Here is a 14,836-nt window from a genome sequence, read left to right as displayed (position 1 = left end):
GCAAGGCTCACCAGCTGCATGTGGGCAAAAATTGGGGTTGGATAAGATGGTTTACATGACCTACTTAGTAATTTATTTTATTTCTAATAGCATTTCCTATGGGCGGAATGACAAGCTTTCATTAAATTTCACCAACAGCACAGGCTCTGAATACAGAGCGGCCTTCATAAGTACATGTCCCAGTTGGAGTAGGACAGATTTTAGGAGAATTTCATTTGACTGTGAATATCCTGTATTTGAAAATTTCTCTTTCTTTAGAGCTAATAATTTGAGTGGACCAAGCTGTGCTCATTTTTAGGGGCAGACAGGCCTAAACATCTTTTGAGGTAGTTTGTAAGTATCTTGGTGTATATTACTGAATCTATCCCTTTTCTCTGAATACAGTTACAAGAGTATCCATTAATTTATTTGGTATGTGTTGAGCATTACTGTATGCAAACTGACATCAGTGTGGATATTCAGATTTTTGGCTTGGTTATGTTTTTCTAAGCATAAGGATTATTAAGCTGTTAGATTTTACCATAAGTGTTGCTATCCATATTTCTTTCAAGGGCATTTCTCTTTTGACTTTGTTTAAAGGAATCCCTCTAAAATAATTTTATTTCTAATTTCCATCCCTGAAAACAGCTACTATAATATTGTAACAGTAAATAAAAATTTGTTTTTAAGATGAAAATTTGAAATTGCATTTGAATTTTTTCTTGTATTCTTTGAAAGGAAAAGTTTGTTTTTAATAGTTCTAGGTAATACACTAGTAGTTTTGTGTTACATTTATTGACATTTTTTTCACTTTGTGTGGCATTTAGGTGCAGTAAATTTAAGTATTGCCTCTAGCACTTGTAGGTGACAGTATCCAGTAGCTGCTTAGAAATTGAGGGGAAAAGTGAGTTAATGGTGAAGGCTGAGCATGGTTGTGGTAGAGGGTGTGAGGCTTTGGGGAGTGCTGGGACTGGTGATAGCAGCTGGGGCACAGGTGAATCTTGACCTTCCCCTTAAGATCAAAAGAGGGACGTCATGTGATTTGGAGCCCAGGACCCTGAGCACTCTTTTTTTTCATTGTTTGGGTATCCTTTAACCTGATTCAGATTTGAGGTGACCTGATCATACCAACTATTTTAACATGTCCGTAGGTTAGTTAGAAGAATAAGGATATGGGAAAATAGCTTATACCAGTTTACTCTGACCCATCTGCACAGACGATCTGACACATTATCTTAAAGTTTTAACTGCATATAATTAACCAAGAAATAATAACCCCATTATTGTACCTCCCCAGCCCCTGTATCGCACCCTGATCCCAGTGCAGGATGCTTTTACAACCCAGGCACTCACCCAGGTAGATGCAGCTGGCAAAGGATGTAGTGTTTGAGACCCCTTTTGGGTTAGCTCCTGCCGAGTTCACAGAATATTTAACAGTGATGTTGCTTGTCCCTTCTTTTGCCCAGTTCTTATAGGAAGGTATAGAGATAAATGTGTCCCATGGCTGTTCTAGAAGTTAATGTGTAGAATATTGTTTTGTACTTTTGAATAGCTTTTCTCCAGTGTATTGAATCATTTGCCATGGCACATTGATGAAAATTTACATTTTTGGATAGCGGGAGCAGATACTGTGGATGGGGAGTCTTCTTTGAAAAGAACATCTATAACTATGATATTAAAGTGAGAGAAAGGCAGGGAATATAAATTAAACCCCCACATTAAAATGGCTCATTGGCTATATGGCTGAGTTTAAGCTAGGATCGTGGAGATTTCGGACAAGCCCCAAGCTGAGTTTTTCTTTGGGAAGAGGGCATCCATCAGATAAGGAAGTAAAGAGGAAACAGACCCTGGGTGCCTTTCAGAGCAGCCCCAGCCTGGGCTCTAAGCTGGGACAAGTATTGGGCTCGCTCTTCAGGCAAGTGGGGTCTGTGTACTGCATGGAAGATGGATTTACTATTGCACACTGATTGGGAAATGAGGGTATTAAATGATCCCCACTTAACTACAAAAATAAATAAGCTTACCTGAAATGGTGAAAGTCTTTGGTAGTCTCTACTTAAGGTCTTTTTTTTTCCCTTTCATTGTAGACCGTATTCGTGGCTACTTTGGGGAAACAATCGCTCTTTACTTTGGATTTTTGGAATATTTTACTGTTGCCTTAATCCCTATGGCGGTCATTGGGTTACCTTACTATTTGTTTGTGTGGGAAGACTATGACAAGTATGTGATCTTCGCCTCCTTCAACCTGATCTGGTCCACAGTGATCCTGGAAGTATGGAAGCGTGGCTGTGCCAATATGACCTACAGGTGGGGGACACTTGTCATGAAGAGACAGTTTGAGGAGCCCCGGCCGGGATTCCATGGGGTCCTGGGTATCAATCCCGTCACTGGTAGGGAGGAACCTCTCTACCCCAGCTACAAGAGGCAGTTGCGCATTTACCTGGTCTCTCTGCCCTTTGTGTGCCTCTGTCTCTATTTCTGCCTGTATGTCATGATGATTTACTTTGACATGGAGGCCTGGGCCTTGAGTCTACATGAGAGCAGCGGATCCGAGTGGACCAGCGTCCTGTTGTATGTGCCCAGCATCATCTATGCCATTGTGATTGAGATCATGAACCGCCTCTATCGATACGCTGCCGAATTTCTAACTTCATGGGGTAAGACGTGATGCTTGCATTTATGTCTTATTTGCCTATAGGAAATGTTGCTTGGATCATAGGATTCCTGTAACTGCAGCTTTGCAAAGCAAGATGTTGCTGTGGGCTCACTATAGAGACGTAAGGAGGAATTCATCAGCTTTGTGGGTTCTGATGCTCTCAACTCCTGGTTATCGTGGCCGTCATAGACGAATGTTAGTCACTGCACTCCAGGTGCCCTGCTAACTCTTTGTCCATGGTATCTCATTTTCACCTCCTCAGCACACCATGAAATAGAAGTTATCTCACCGTTTTAGGGATAAAGACCCTGAGAGTTAGCAGTGTTCAGGCAAATTGTAGAGCCAGGCTAATCCAGACCTCTCTGTGTCTAAAACCTGTGATCCCAATACTATAATTTTGTATTTTTTGTTGGGGGTAAAGTAGATTGAATTATCTTCAGATACTTTGGCCAAGTGAACTATGTCTGGTGTCTGAGAAACAATTATCTAATGGTTTAGAGCACCAAGGATTGCCACTGGCCTTAGTAGAGTGGGTACTCTTGTATATATCTGTGCCAAAGGGGAATGGATATAGTTTAAAAATGGTCTTGGGCACCTGGGGGGCTCGGTCGGTTAAGCGTCTGCCTTCGGCTCAGGTCATGATCCCAGGGTCCTGGGATCGAGCCCCACGTCAGGCTCCCTGCTCAGCGGGAGCCTGCTTCTCCCTCTCCTCCCCACTTGTGCTCTCTCTCGCTATCTCTGTCACTATCTGTCTCTCTCTCTCTCAAATAAAGAAATAAAATCTTTTAAAAAAATAGTCTTGACAGGCCATTCTCTATTTATTCACTCAAACAAGTAAATATGCAATGTTATTCCCTAGGAAGAAGTCTGTATCTTAACTTCATGGACCATAAAGATGTTTATGTTATTTTTAATAGTCATTTAACAGCTACTATTTATTGAGTGCTTTCCTTATGCTGGAACTGGACTGAGGTTTTGTATTATTTCTTATCCTGACGGTGACTCTGAGAGGAGGGGGGCGTTAGCACTATTTTTGTAGGCAAGGAGGCTGAGTATCGGGAGGTTGAGTGACTTGCCCAAGGACAGACAGTGGCTGAGTAGCTGAGTGGGGTTCCAGTCCAGACGAGTCTAACACTACCTCTATGCAGGGTGACACTTCTCTTCAGAATCTTCTTCTTTGTTCTTTTGCCCTGCTTTCTTAGGGCCTGTCCTGTGTCTCCTTTCCCTAGCTGAGGATGGAGATTTGAGTTGCCCTTTAAGTTAATCCTCGTAAGGCACACATACAAAAACTTTATTGCCCTCTTTAGAGGTTGCTATCAGTTTTATTTTATTCAGGGTCTTTTTCTGGGTGGCTCTCTATGGGATCATTTGCCAATACTTCCCATGTTTCTTTGTTGCAGTAATACTTTAAAAATAATTTCAGAACACGGTGCTCTTGCAGTACTGTGAGAAGTGTGTTCTAAGTGTCGTTTCTTCCTGTGAGATGTTCTTGTGGGTAAGTGGTAACCATGAGTGACAGTCTGGCATGTTCACTCACTGAGGCTCCGGTGCTGGACATCTCTGCCTCAGCTCCTCTGCCTTTACCCCACAATAGCCTCCCCTACTGCGTGCTTATCTAAGAGAAATTTCCTCTCCTTTTCAATATTTTAGAGAATCACAGATTGGAATCTGCGTACCAGAATCATCTAATTCTGAAAGTTTTAGTGGTGAGTAGAGTTTTTATATACAAATCCATTTGAATTTTGAAACTTACGTATACTAGTTAATACTTAGGAGTATAAATAGGAAGGCTGGCTTCTAATTTAAGATACCAGATAGTTAATATATTTTGTATAGGCAGGCAAAGATTGATTAAATGTGTTTACATATACATTCAGTAGTCTTACTACCTATGTGTGTGTTGTAAGACTTTAAGTATAGAAATTAGTGGTTTATCCAATCTCTAGTAATTTAAAAAGCTAACTAACCATGTTACAGACAAGTTTCTGTTCTTTTCCTTTTGGTGACTTCTTTGTTTCACTCTTCAACAATTCTTCCAATTCAATTCAGTGATGGACCATTACATTTTTTGAAAGATGTACCATTAGATGGACCATTAATTTTGTGAAAGAAATTTCCGAAGTCTAAGAGGTTCCCAGCATGTTTTAGTGGGTAGGAGGAAAGAAATGGAGAGAAGGCATAGTGTAACCTGCTTGCTGTTTGTGTAAAGCTCGCACATTATGCCTGTTTCCATCATTATGAAAAACAATAAATACCAGTTTGGAAGCCCCTCGTTTATCAGGAGGTTATCTCAGCCATTGGTAACATAACTGAGGGTCAAGAAAGGTGCAGAAAGAGTCCTCTGAACTCTCAACTGGAGCACAGCCCCTATACCTTACTCCCAGGAAAGGATTCCAGAGAAACGAGTTTTTGTTCCAGCTACAGAAATCATTCTAAGAAGCTTATTGATCTAGTTTTTCAGGCCTTAACAGATTAGAAACTACTGATAGGAAGGTGTTTAGGTTTCTGGAAGGAGGTAAACTTATAGAGGCAAGAGTGGTAAGGAAATAGAAAATTTTTCATAAGTAGGTAATAAAAATTCAGCAGTTTTAGCAGTTTGGACATTAGAAAAGGTGCAAGCAGCCATACATACTAAAAAGTCTTTGGGCGCCTGGGTGGCTCAGTTGGTTAAGCAACTGCCTTCGGCTCAGGTCATGATCCTGGAGTCCCGGGATCGAGTCCCGCATCGGGCTCCCTGCTCGGCAGGGAGTCTGCTTCTCCCTCTGACCCTCCTCCCTCTCATGCTCTCTGTCTCTCATTCTCTCTCAAATAAATAAATAAAATCTTTAAAAAATAAAAAAAATAAAAAAAAATAAAAAGTCTTTGAAGGCATCATGCTAGCACTGTGAGATAATTGATATTCTGAATGCCGGTGCTGTCTGGCCGTCCTCGTATCTCCCCGTGGCGCAGGGGAGTGCCAGGCCTTACAGGGAGGGAAGCACTGCTAGTGAGGACTCCAGAGAGATCCCCCTTGCCAGGTCTGCACGGCTCTTCAGATGGACAGGGGATGGGGCCAGGGGGGTGGGCAGGGAGTGAGCCCCCCCCGGCTATCTGGGGTGCTGGTTGGGGGTGGGAAAGGCTGGGCCTTGTGTTGGAATGTAGTGGAGATGCGCTGGCACTGTCCTGGAGTCCCAAAGTCATTGGTCCTCTAGGCTCTAGGCAGGTCCCAGAGAACTCCTTTGCTCGCCGCTGTGTTCTTTCCAGAGTTTGTGGATGTGCTTAGTGAGGAGGAATAGGGAGAAACAAGTCTATGGCGTCTTGTCAGGACTGGAAGTCCCCTCATTACAGTTTTAATGCTGTATTTCCAGTTTTGATGAAGTACTGTAAAGCAGTGTGAAATCTTGCTCTCTTTTTTTGACAGTTCAACTTTCTGAATTGCTTCGCCTCGCTTTTTTACATTGCTTTCGTCTTGAGGGATATGAAGCTGTTGCGTCAGGTGAGTGAATAGCAGAAGGTATCAGTTTTACAGGTTTTAGAGGTACTTAACTATATTCAGGGAATGTAATTGTCTTCACACTATTATTTTTACAAATGAAGTCTTACATTTTGTATATTTCTAAGCCAACTCTAAATAAAAAAACATTAACCATTGCACTGTATATCATACTCAACTGAAAAATTAGTTGAAGCTAACCAACTTGTAAAATTAATCATATAGTAGTGGAAAATAAATTGTTCATCTCAAAGCTCGTAAAAGCAATTCTAATGAAGAACGTGTATTCCTTAATTGAAGTTTTGTGTGTGTCCCAGAGTGAGGGGTGATTGATAGGACTTTAAATACATTTCACTTTGAAATGAATAAGTTGTTAAACTTTAGAGGCCAGCAGATCCTATGCAATGCTGTGTCTTTTCTGTGGTGTTTAGGAAGTCTGATGTTTACTTTGGTGTGTTGACATTCTTGGATCACAAATGCCAGTAAATGATAAATTGAGTACAGATTATTGCTATCTAAATTATCTTTTTTATAATTGAGCCAGCTATCAGTAAGGGCTGTTCCTTCTTGGCTTTAATATACTGTGATCGTTAGTTAAAAAAATATCAAAAGCCTAGGCTTGGGATCATTTTTCAGGAAATTGTATAATCAGAGAAAGATTTTGTAGTTATGGTTCTAACAGCTTGCATAAAAGTGAAATCAAATGTTCTGTTTCTTAACAATACTACATATATTGCTACTTTTTTTGGAAAATTTAAAGTTCAAAATAGTACATTTTGCAATTGATAAGTTGAATGTACATACTGTCTTCTGTCCTGCCATTAGTGTATTAGTAAGGTATGACTTCTCATTTCTAGTACCTTAGAGAGTCTCCTTTTTTAACAGGAGATGAGGTGTGAGGATAGGAGAGGACTTTTTAAATAATATAATTTTAATACCAGGAAAGGTGGTATGTGATAGAAACACTTCTCTCTGCTTGGGGTAAGTAGAAATTGACACAGCATTTCTGGAAACTACTCGGGCAGCTTTGCCAAGAACCTTAATCCATCCCTAGTAAATCATCAGAGATAGGGCAAAGATTCATGTACACAGATATCCAGGGAGCAGCATTTATAGTAGTGAAAGTTGGGAATAATAAAGTCAACAACAGTCCATGGACTACTTGTATTTTTACATGTGACTGGAAAGAAATATCCTACTATGTCAGCAGTGGTTCCATCATGCTTGTGGAATTATGGGTGGCTTTTTCTCTTTTCTAAGTTTTCTCCAATGAGGGAGGATGTATTCGTTTCATAATTTTTTTTTAAGTTTGGCCAAACTGCTTTTTTTTTCAAAATTGGCAATATCATGTAGATTATTATGTTGTAGCAAGGATGAGATAACAAAAAACACAATTTTAAGTAAAATTGTTCCCCTGCCAACTCGTAATTGATTTCTTATTATAATCTTATTTATATTGCAACTTTTTTGTATTTTAATATGTCTTAACTGTGAAAAAACAATAAATTGGAAACATTATTCTAGCACCTAGCTTTTCCAATACTAGTTTTTATTAATAGTATACTATTTGTTGAAGGTTCCATTTTATTTACTACATGATTATACATATACTGTGATCTTATTAAGCTACATTGTCAGATTCCATTTGTGTGCTTCTTTTTAGAGCTTGGCCACTCTCCTCATTACCTCCCAGATCCTTAACCAAATTATGGAATCTCTTCTTCCCTACTGGCTCCAAAAGAAGCACCATGTGCAGGTGAAGAGGAAGGTGCAGGCGTTAAAAGCGGACATCGATGCTACAGTATATGAACAAGTTGTCCTGGAAAAAGAAATGGGAACCTACTTGGTAAGTTTGAATATTGCTGAATTAACCATTGACTCAAAGGGAGTAACAGTCATGCACTGAGCGTAACAAATGTGTCTAGGTTCACTGTCTTAGATGTGGCTACTTTGTAAGTGTCGTTCCCGCCAGCCAGCATCCTCACCAAGAGCTACGTTAAAGCTTAAAAAAAGGTGGAACTGGGCATTGAAGTGTTGCTGCCTTACATCTGAAGTCATGCCTACCAGCGCAGAGCGGGGGCTTGGCCAGTTCTGTTGCCCCTCTGTGGAGGCTTGAGGTGGCCGTTGCTGTGAAGACGCGGGAGCCAGGGAGGGATGGGAAGGCTGCGGAGGGGCAGCACCTGCCGGCTTGGGGCGCTGCCGGCGCCTGCAGGACCCTGAAGCCCTGCTGAACTGGAGCACCAGTTGGCAGAGTCATTTCTGGTTTAAATTACTTACTGGCATGGTGAATACAAATGGTCTGAGTTCACCAGGGATCTGCCGGCTCTGTGGCCACTTGTAACAGCTCCCCAACCTGACCGTGTGTTCGTGGGCAAGGGCTGTTGGGGTCCTGTCCGCCCCAGGTCACTGTTTATCCTGCACCTTCCTGCAGTGGCACATCAGCGAGGGTCCCTTACTGGCAAACTCTCTTAGTCTTGTCTTCCATCTTGATGAATTGTCGTTTGAGTTTCTTGGCTTATGTGCCCCCTTTTCTCGTGTGTGTACGAGTTTTAGTTGGTACGTTCATCTCGAGGAGGAGTATATTCTCTCTCTGCTCACTTTTCCCTCCCTTATTTTCACAACTGTCCCCTGAGCTGCTAAGTCCTTAGTCCAGAACCAGGTGTTTGTAGCCCAGAGCTCCCACCTTGTGATGACCTCAGGGATTTTGGAGAGCCAGTAAGGTAGCGTGCTATTGGCCCAAGCTATAGTTCCAGAGTGGCAACTGTGGCTTTTTTCAGCCCCCTTTCGGGGACAGTGTTCCACTGTCCTAGCTCCTGGTTTTGTGCAAACAGCCTGGCCCCAGTTATGCTGCACTGGAGCAGGGTGCCTTAGTCCCCTGCTCCATGGATGCAGATATGGCTGCCTCCCTTGGCCAGGTTCCTGCTTACCACCTTGCATTTTGTTCCATTTCTCACCTGTGCAGCTGTTTTTCTAGTTTTTGAGTGGTGATAGGCCTCTCTTGAAAATATGCGTATATGCACTAGCATTTTCTGTCACTGCTGTCTTTGGGGGAGAATGTGATTCAAAGTATAAATTTATAGCACACTTGACCAGTAACACGATTTATATTTATATGTGAAGTGTCAGAGAAAACACAGGTGCATGTGTGCACATGCGCACAGACAACACACACACATATACGCACGCAGGAAGAGTTAAAGGAACACATTTGCACAGTGTGGTGCCATCTTGCCTGAACTGGTTGAGGGCTAGCTTACTGTGGCCTAAAAACTCCGTCTAATTCACACTGTCTGAATCCTTTCCTTGCCTGTTCTGGGGAGTGGTATTTCTGGCTGTATTTATTTTTCATCCTTCACTCTTATGGAAGCCAACCAGCAGTCTTTCCCCCAAGCTCTTTATTCCATCCCCTCTGCATCCCCTCTCATTTTTAGAGGCCTCTTTTCCCAGTGCCCACCTGGAGCTCCCCCATCTCCCACTTCCCTTTCGCCCTACCCCACCTGTCAGCAGCCCTCCTGCCCCAAACCAAGCAGACCCTCACATCTTCTGCTCTTCGTGTCCTGTCTTTCCTGCCCCTCACAGTTTCTTGAAATAATTCTCCATATTATTATCTCTACTTCCCTACTTCTCTTCCTGTAATCAGTTAGAATCTGCTTTCATCTCTTTTTTTTCTCTGAATTATTTGGGCAAACAACATCATCCCCTGAAGTGCTCCAAACCAAATTCACACTCTTCTCTAGACCAGTTTCTTCTCCTTTTCCCTTGGCTCGGTGAATGGTATACAGTAATTCAAGCAATATGCCCCTCGCCCTAGCAATTTTAAGTCACCTAAGAACTGTGTGCTAATTAGGTGACACTGCCAGAATCTTAACACCTCACCTTTTTGGCACTTGATGACATCTGATAATACCTTTATGAAGGAAGGTAAGATAAGCATTGCTTTTCCCGTGTTAATAAAAGGCAAATGAAGCTCTATGTTGTTAATCACTTGGCAAGTAAATCAGGATCAAGATTCAAGACTTTGCTTTTCCAGTTGAGAGTCTTTCTGTCGTTGAGCACAGGCTGTCTGATGTGAAGGAAAGGAAACAGTGCACTAGTTTCTCTTGCAGGTCCTGAATCTGTGAGTGAACGCTGGGTTAGCACTGCTTCTCCTTGACCTGTTGCATGACCCTGTGTGATCTGATGCATTTCGCCCTCCTCCTATCCTGTATGTCCCCCTCTACTCTCTCTACTGGAGTGACAACCCAGTATTTGCTCTTTCAACTCTCTCCATGTACTGGGAGAGGGGACATGCTTTTCGGTCACATTTGATCTAGGTCGTTGTTTCCTATGCACTGTTTCTTCCCTCTTGGTGTATTTTTCTCCCCCCTGAAGTCAATGAACTTAGAATTGTGTTTTCTGTAAAGCTCATCCTGACTGCTATATGAGAATCTAAAATAATATTACCAAGTTTTGGGGAAAAAAACCAATCTGACTGAAACACAAAAAAACATTATAAAAGTAATACTTGTTATGCACTATAGGAAACTTGGATAATTCAGGACAGAGTAAAAAGTAAGGAAAAAGAAAACCTTCATAATGTCCCCACTAGGGGTAGTCCACTAGGGTCTTCTGACCCTGCTGCGCCAGCCACAGGGCTAAGGCCGTGTAGCGCCTCGGTCTTCATTGTGCCCCTCTCCTGTGAACTGCCAGTTCACGTCCAACTGCATAGCTGTATGAGTATGAATTTTCATGATGAATACTCCAATTAGAGCAGCATACTGCCACACAGTAAATGAGCTGCCTTCTAGTAAGCTAGATAGTAGGAAATTTGCTAAAAACATAAACGAGTGTTACTCTCTACACTGAATGTTTTGTCTTAGAAAATGTAATTACTTTTCAAGCAGTATTTTATTGATTAATGTTTTTATTTAAATGAATTGATGAGAAATATTATTTTACAGTCTTGAGTTTTAATTTCAAATATGGTAAATATCAAATACAAAACAAGAAAAGAAACTGACTAGAAGTGGAATCTGACCAGTGTAGGTAGAACTCCTACAAACAAAAGGCCTTTGGTGTCCTCATTTTTAAGAGTTTAGGGCTTCAAACTGGGCTGCAAGGTTGGTTCAACATCCACAAATCAATCGACGTGATACAATACATTAACAAAAGAAAGAACAAGAATCATATGATCCTCTCAATAGATGCAGAAAAAGCATTTGACAAAGTACAGCATCCTTTCTTGATCAAAACTCTTCAGAGTATAGGCATAGAGGGTACATACCTCAATATCATAAAAGCCATCTATGAAAAACCCACAGCAAATATTATTCTCAATGGGGAAAAACTGAGCGCTTTCCCCCTAAGGTCAGGAACGCGGCAGGGATATCCACTATCACCACTGCTATTCAACATAGTATTAGAAGTCCTAGCCACAGCAATCAGACAACAAAAAGAAATAAAAGGCATCCGAATTAGCAAAGAAGAAGTCAAACTCTCACTCTTTGCAGATGATATGATACTTTAGGTGGAAAACCCAAAAGACTCCACCCAAAACTGCTAGAACTCATACAGGAATTCAGTCAAGTGGCAGGGTATAAAATCAATGCACAGAAATTGGGGCATTCCTATACACCAACAACAAGACAGAAGAAAGAGAAATTAAGGAGTCGACCCCATTTACAATTGCACCCAAAACCATAAGATACCTAGGAATAAATCTAACCAAAGAGGCAAAGGATCTGTACTCAGAAAACTATAAAATACTCATGAAAGAAATTGAGGAAGACACAAAGAAATGGAAAAACGTTGCATGCTCATGGATTGGAAGAACAAATATTGTGAAGATGTCAATGCTACCTAGAGCAATCTACACATTCAATGCAATCCCCATCAAAACACCATCAACTTTTTTCAAAGAAATGGAACAAATAATCCTAAAATTTGTATGGAACCAGAAAAGACCCTGAATAGCCAGAGGAATGTTGAAAAAGAAAAGCAAAGTTGGTGGCATCACAATTCTGGACTTGCAGCTCTATTACAAAGCTGTCATCCTCAAGACAGTGTGGTACTGGCACAAAAACAGACACATAGATCAATGGAACAGAATAGAGAGCCCAGAAATGGACCCTCAACTCTATGGTCAACTAATCTTCGACAAAGCAGGAAAGAATGTCCAATGGAAAAAAGACAGTCTCTTCAACAAATGGTGTTGGGAAAATTGGACAGCCACATGCAGAAGAATGAAACTGGACCATTTCCTTACACCACACACAAAAATAGACTCAAAATGGTTGAAAGACCTAAATGTGAGACAGGAGTCCATCAGAATCCTAAAGGAGAACACAGGCAGCAACCTCTTCGACCTCGGCGGCAGCAACTTCTTCCTAGAAACATCGCCAAAGGCAAAGGAAGCAAGGGCAAAAATGAACTATTGGGACTTCGTCAAGATAAAAAGCTTTTGCACAGCAAAAGAAACAGTCAACAAAACCAAAAGACAACCGACAGAATGGGAGAAGATATTTGCAAATGACATATCAGATAAAGGGCTAGTATCCAAAATCTATAAAGAACTTATCAAACTCAACACCCAAAGAACAAAGAATCCAATCAAGAAATGGGCAGAAGACATGAACAGACATTTTTCCAAAGAAGACATCCAAATGGCCAACAGACACAAGAAAAAGTGCTCAACATCGCTCGGCATCAGGGAAATCCAAATCAAAACCTCAATGAGATACCACCTCACACCAGTCAGAATGGCTAAAATTAACAAGTCAGGAAACGACAGATGTTGGCGGGGATGTGGAGAAAGGGGAACCCTCCTACACTGTTGGTGGGAATGCAAGCTGGTGCAGCCACTCTGGAAAACAGTATGGAGGTTCCTCAAAAAGTTGAAAATAGAGCTACCATACAATCCAGCAACTGCACTACTGGGTATTTACCCCAAAGATACAAATGTAGGGATCCGAAGGGGTACGTGCACCCTGATGTTTATAGCAACAATGTCCACAATAGCCAAACTGTGGAAAGAGCCAAGATGTCCATCGACAGATGCATGGATAAAGAAGAGGTGGTATATATATACAATGGAATATTATGCAGCCATCAAAAGGAATGAGATCTTGCCATCTGCAACGACGTGGATGGAACTGGAGGGTATTATGCTGAGCGAAATAAGTCAGAGAAAGACATGTATCATATGACCTCACTGATATGAGGAACTTAATCTCAGGAAACAAACTGAGGGTTGCTGGAGTGGGGGGTGGGGTGGGAGGGATGGGGTGACTGGGTGATAGACACTGGGGAGGGTGTGCTCTGGTAAGTGCTGTGAATTGTGCAAGACTGTTAAATCTCAGATCTGTACCTCTGAAACAAATAATGCAATATATGTTAAGAAAAAAAAAAAGAAGAAGAAGATAGCAGGAGGGGAAGAACGAAGGGGGGGATAATGGAGGGGGAGACGAACCATGGGAGACGATGGACTCTGAAAAACAAACTGAGGGTTCTAGAGGGGAGGGGGGTGGGAGAATGGGTTAGCCTGGTGATGGGTATTAAAGAGGGCACGTTCTGCATGGAGCACTGGGTGTTATGCATAAACAATGAATCATGGAACACTACTTCTAAAACTAATGATGTAATGTATGGTGATTAACATAACAATAAAAAATTTTTTAAAAAAAAGAGTTTAGGGCTTCAAAGACCAAAAAGCTTGAAAACTGCAAATCTGGAATAACTCCCCTGCCTTTTTTGTTTTTCAAGGCATTGGTTTTGGTGCAGCCAGTTGGTCCCCTTGTTTCCTCATGAGATTCAAGCTTAGCAGTTACCGAAAGGTACCATCATTGTACCCTATCAGGGGGCATGATGTCAGGTTGCCCCCTGTGTGGAGCTGCCTTGTTTGATCCCTTGATTGACCTGGTGATAGGCAGATTATAGAGGCTGTTTTTCACTTTGTAATGAATAAGTTATCTGCTGGTAGATACTTTGAGATTTTCCTTTTTCCTATAACTGGTACCCCTTTAAAAATAGTTTTTAATTGGTTGTTGCTAGTACATGGGAATGCTGTTGATTTTTGTATGTTTTATCCAGCAACCTTGCTGAATCCTCCCATTATTTCCAATCCACTTTCTTGGATTTTCTATGTAGACAGATATTTCAGCTATAAATAAATAATGGCTGTTTTCTTTTTTCCTTCATCTTGATAGTTATTATCTATTGGCTTCACTAATATGTTCAGTATAACTTGGACAGAAGTAGTTACAACAGGAATCTTTCTCTTGTTCCTGATTTTTTTTTTTGTCTTCTCATCATTGAGTATCACGTTTGTCACATGTTTTGGGTAGGTAACTTTTTATCAGTTTAAAAATGTTTTTTTTTCCTTATTTACTAAGAGTTTGTATTGTGAAGGATGTTAAATTTTATCAAATTCTTCATTTATTGCTTCTTTTGAGACTATCATATTAAATAAAGTCCTTTCATTATTTAATATTTTCATTTACAATAATAAATTTCCTAATGGAACACCAAGTGTACATTTAAATGATTAACTCCACTTGTTCAGTATTTTTAAATACACATTGTCATGTTGAATATGTCAGTATTTTATTTAGGATTTTGTGCCACTTATTAATAATTTTCCTTTCTCAATCACTGAGGGCAGGGTCCCCATGTTATTTATCGTGGTAACTCTTAGCAGGCATTCAATATGATATGGAATGAGGAACAGTTTTAGGAGAAGAATGGCCAGCCTT

At 41.0% G+C, this 14,836-nt stretch overlaps 1 protein-coding gene across 11 annotated transcripts in view; it reads left to right on the top strand.

The window, feature by feature from the left end:
- The window catches only part of ANO10 (anoctamin 10), a 222,053-nt gene that overhangs the window by 31,333 nt on the left and 175,884 nt on the right, over positions 1–14,836 (top strand). For all 11 annotated transcript variants that reach the window (XR_013448554.1, XM_078074107.1, XM_078074108.1 and 8 more), the window contains 4 exons: positions 2,067–2,636; positions 4,286–4,341; positions 6,036–6,110; positions 7,771–7,953. Coding sequence is in view for 10 of the 11 variants with exons in the window: in XM_078074107.1 (XP_077930233.1) it covers positions 2,067–2,636; positions 4,286–4,341; positions 6,036–6,110; positions 7,771–7,953 (884 nt within the window). In the remaining variant the exon portion in view is untranslated. The remainder of the gene's footprint in view (positions 1–2,066; positions 2,637–4,285; positions 4,342–6,035; positions 6,111–7,770; positions 7,954–14,836) is intronic.

This window comes from Halichoerus grypus, chromosome 1, assembly GCF_964656455.1.
Source record: "Halichoerus grypus chromosome 1, mHalGry1.hap1.1, whole genome shotgun sequence".
Classification (NCBI taxonomy): Eukaryota; Metazoa; Chordata; class Mammalia; order Carnivora; family Phocidae; genus Halichoerus; species Halichoerus grypus.
The sequence above is the reverse complement of the archived record's forward strand: the minus strand, read 5'-3'. Positions and strand labels throughout refer to the sequence as shown.